The sequence below is a fragment of the Cebus imitator genome, unplaced genomic scaffold (assembly GCF_001604975.1).
Source record: "Cebus imitator isolate Cc_AM_T3 unplaced genomic scaffold, Cebus_imitator-1.0 Scaffold215, whole genome shotgun sequence".
NCBI lineage: Eukaryota > Metazoa > Chordata > Mammalia > Primates > Cebidae > Cebus > Cebus imitator.
Genome location: NW_016107530.1, coordinates 2,736,401 through 2,738,785, shown reverse-complemented (window position 1 = coordinate 2,738,785; position 2,385 = coordinate 2,736,401). Strand labels below are relative to the sequence as shown.

At 56.2% G+C, this 2,385-nt stretch overlaps 1 protein-coding gene across 1 annotated transcript in view; it reads left to right on the top strand.

The window, feature by feature from the left end:
* TSPAN15 (tetraspanin 15) overlaps window positions 1-2,385 on the top strand; it is a 54,327-nt gene extending 51,942 nt beyond the window's left edge. Inside the window, exons 7-8 of the mRNA XM_017548918.2 lie at window positions 897-1,013; window positions 1,579-2,385. Coding sequence (XP_017404407.1) covers window positions 897-1,013; window positions 1,579-1,728 — 267 coding nt within the window. The 3' untranslated portion in view covers window positions 1,729-2,385. The remainder of the gene's footprint in view (window positions 1-896; window positions 1,014-1,578) is intronic.

The window sequence follows — 2,385 nt, the reverse complement described above, 5'->3', positions numbered from 1 at the left end:
CCCTTCCCTTTTTTCCTGCCCCTCTCCCTTTCTCCCCTTCCCTTCTCTTCTCCTCTTCTTCTCATGCCTTCCTCCCTTCCCTTCTTCCGTTCTCCCCTTTTTTCTTCCCTTCCCTTCTTTTCCCCTTCCTTTTCCCTTCTCTTCTTGCCTTTTCTTCCTCCCTTCCCCCCTTTTTCCCTTCGTTTTCCCCCTTGCACCCAGCAGGTGGAGGTGACAGTTAGCTGAGATCACTCCCTCTCTCTTTCCTTTACAACAGCATGGGAGAGAAGAGCAAAACTGGAAAGAAAGAGGGAGGGAGTGAGCAAATCGAAGAACAGGAAGGGAAGGAAAAGAGAAAGGAAGAACCTCTTTGGTTCAAGTTGTTCTGTAGCCTCAGCCTCCCAAGTAGCTGGAACTACAGGTACCTGCCCCTTCGCCCAGCTCATTTTTTTTAATTTTTAGTGGAGACAGGGTTTCACTATGTTGGCCAGCTGGTTTCAAACTCCTGACCTCATGATCCAGCCACCTCGGCCTCCTGAAGTGCTAGGATTACAGGCATGAGGCACTGTGCCCAGCCGACATCTGTAAGGCTTTTCATGCAGGGACTTCTGAGAAGCATCAGGCAGGGCAGTTGTCTGTGGAGTACGATTACCCTGAGCTCAGCAGTCCCTCAGTCCCCAACCTCGATTGCTGGGGCAACCAAAAGTGCCACCATTTGTCCCCAGCCCTCTCTAGAGAACAGTACTGTCCATTAAGAACCAGTACCTAGGGCCACCTTCTCATGCTGTATATGGGAAACTGAGGATCAGAGCGGTTGAGGGACTAGCCTAGACCTGGAGTAAATGGCAGAGTCAGTTACCTGTGACTCCTGCCAGGCGAGTTGCTCCGCTGTGCTGACCTCGCTCCTCCCCATGCAGCGCCTCAGTGTGCAGGATGTCATCTACGTGCGGGGCTGCACCAATGCCGTGCTCATCTGGTTCATGGACAACTACACCATCATGGCGGGCATCCTCCTGGGCATCCTGCTTCCCCAGGTGGGCAGGCCATGGGTTCAGAGACAGTGTGGCTGGGTGATTGCAGAAGGGCAGAGAAAGTGCAGAGGGGGAGGTGAAGAAGCTGTTTTCATAGAGTCCGGGGCTTGCCCGGAGTGGAGGGGGCTGCATGTCTGGAAGAAGGGGGTGAATGGCAATAGCAGTGGTGGCGAAGCTTTTCCGAGTGCCGCGGAGGCACGGCTGCTCCACTTCTCCCTGTGAGGGAGGCACTGTTATAATGCCCACTTCACAGAGGAGGGAACTGAGGATCGGCAAGCTTCAGTGACTTGCCAGGATCCCCTAGATAGTCTGGCAGAGCTGGGGTGGAGACAGGAATACCAGGGGGGAGGGCCTCTTGCTGATGAGCACAGCTGGGCTCTCTGGGATTTCCTGGGAAGGGGAGAGGGGGCCCACGTAGGGGCTTCTTGGGCAGTGTGGGTGCTGGAAGTTTCTGCTGTGGGTGTTGCCCAGGTCACACAGAGCCCTGAGGGCTTGGGACTGGCTGCTTGTGTTTCTGCGAGCCGGGAGCTGTAGGGAGGCCCTCACCAGCTCTGTCCTTTCTTCTCAGTTCCTGGGGGTGCTGCTGACGCTGCTGTACATCACCCGGGTGGAGGACATCATCAGGGAGCACTCCGTCACTGATGGGCTCCTGGGGCCAGGTGCCAAGTCCGGTGTGGAGGTGGCGGGCACGGGCTGCTGCTTGTGCTACCCCAGTTAGGACCCAACCTGGGATGGCAGCTCCAGCAAGGACCGTCTGGGACAGCACCTCTCACTCAGTCCACGTCATGGGGCTGGACAGGGCTGTGGGCCCTCTGCCCACACTCAGGACTGACAACAGCCAGGGCTCTTAGTGTGTGTGTTTTTGTGTGTGGGGGGTCCCACAGCCGCCGCTGCCTCCCCAGGGAGCGGAGCCTGGGCCTCCCTTTAAAGACTTACCCAAGGCGGCTCCGGAATCTGTGCCCACCTGCGGCCTGGGGAATGAGGCCCTCTTCTTCCGGCCTGGACTGCGGGGGAGGGGAGCCTGGGGCCCATTTCATCTCTGGCAGTGCCTTGGCCTGAGGTATTCAAGGCAGTTTTGTAGCACTTGTAACCCTGGAGAGGGGAGGGGAAGGTGCCCCTGGGGCAGGAGGGAAGGGCTGTTCCCGCCGCCACGCCCATGGCCAGCCTGGCCTCTTCTCAGCCTCCCAGGTGCCTTGAGCCCTCTTAAGGGCAGCTGCTTCCTTGATCCTAGTTTTTTACGTGATTTTTGTAACATTCATTTTTTTTGTACAGATAACAGAAGTTTCTGACTAATCAAAGCTGGTATTTGCCCTCATGTCTTATTCTTGCCCTTCCCCCAACCAGTTTATTAATCAATAAAAATGCGATTTTTTTT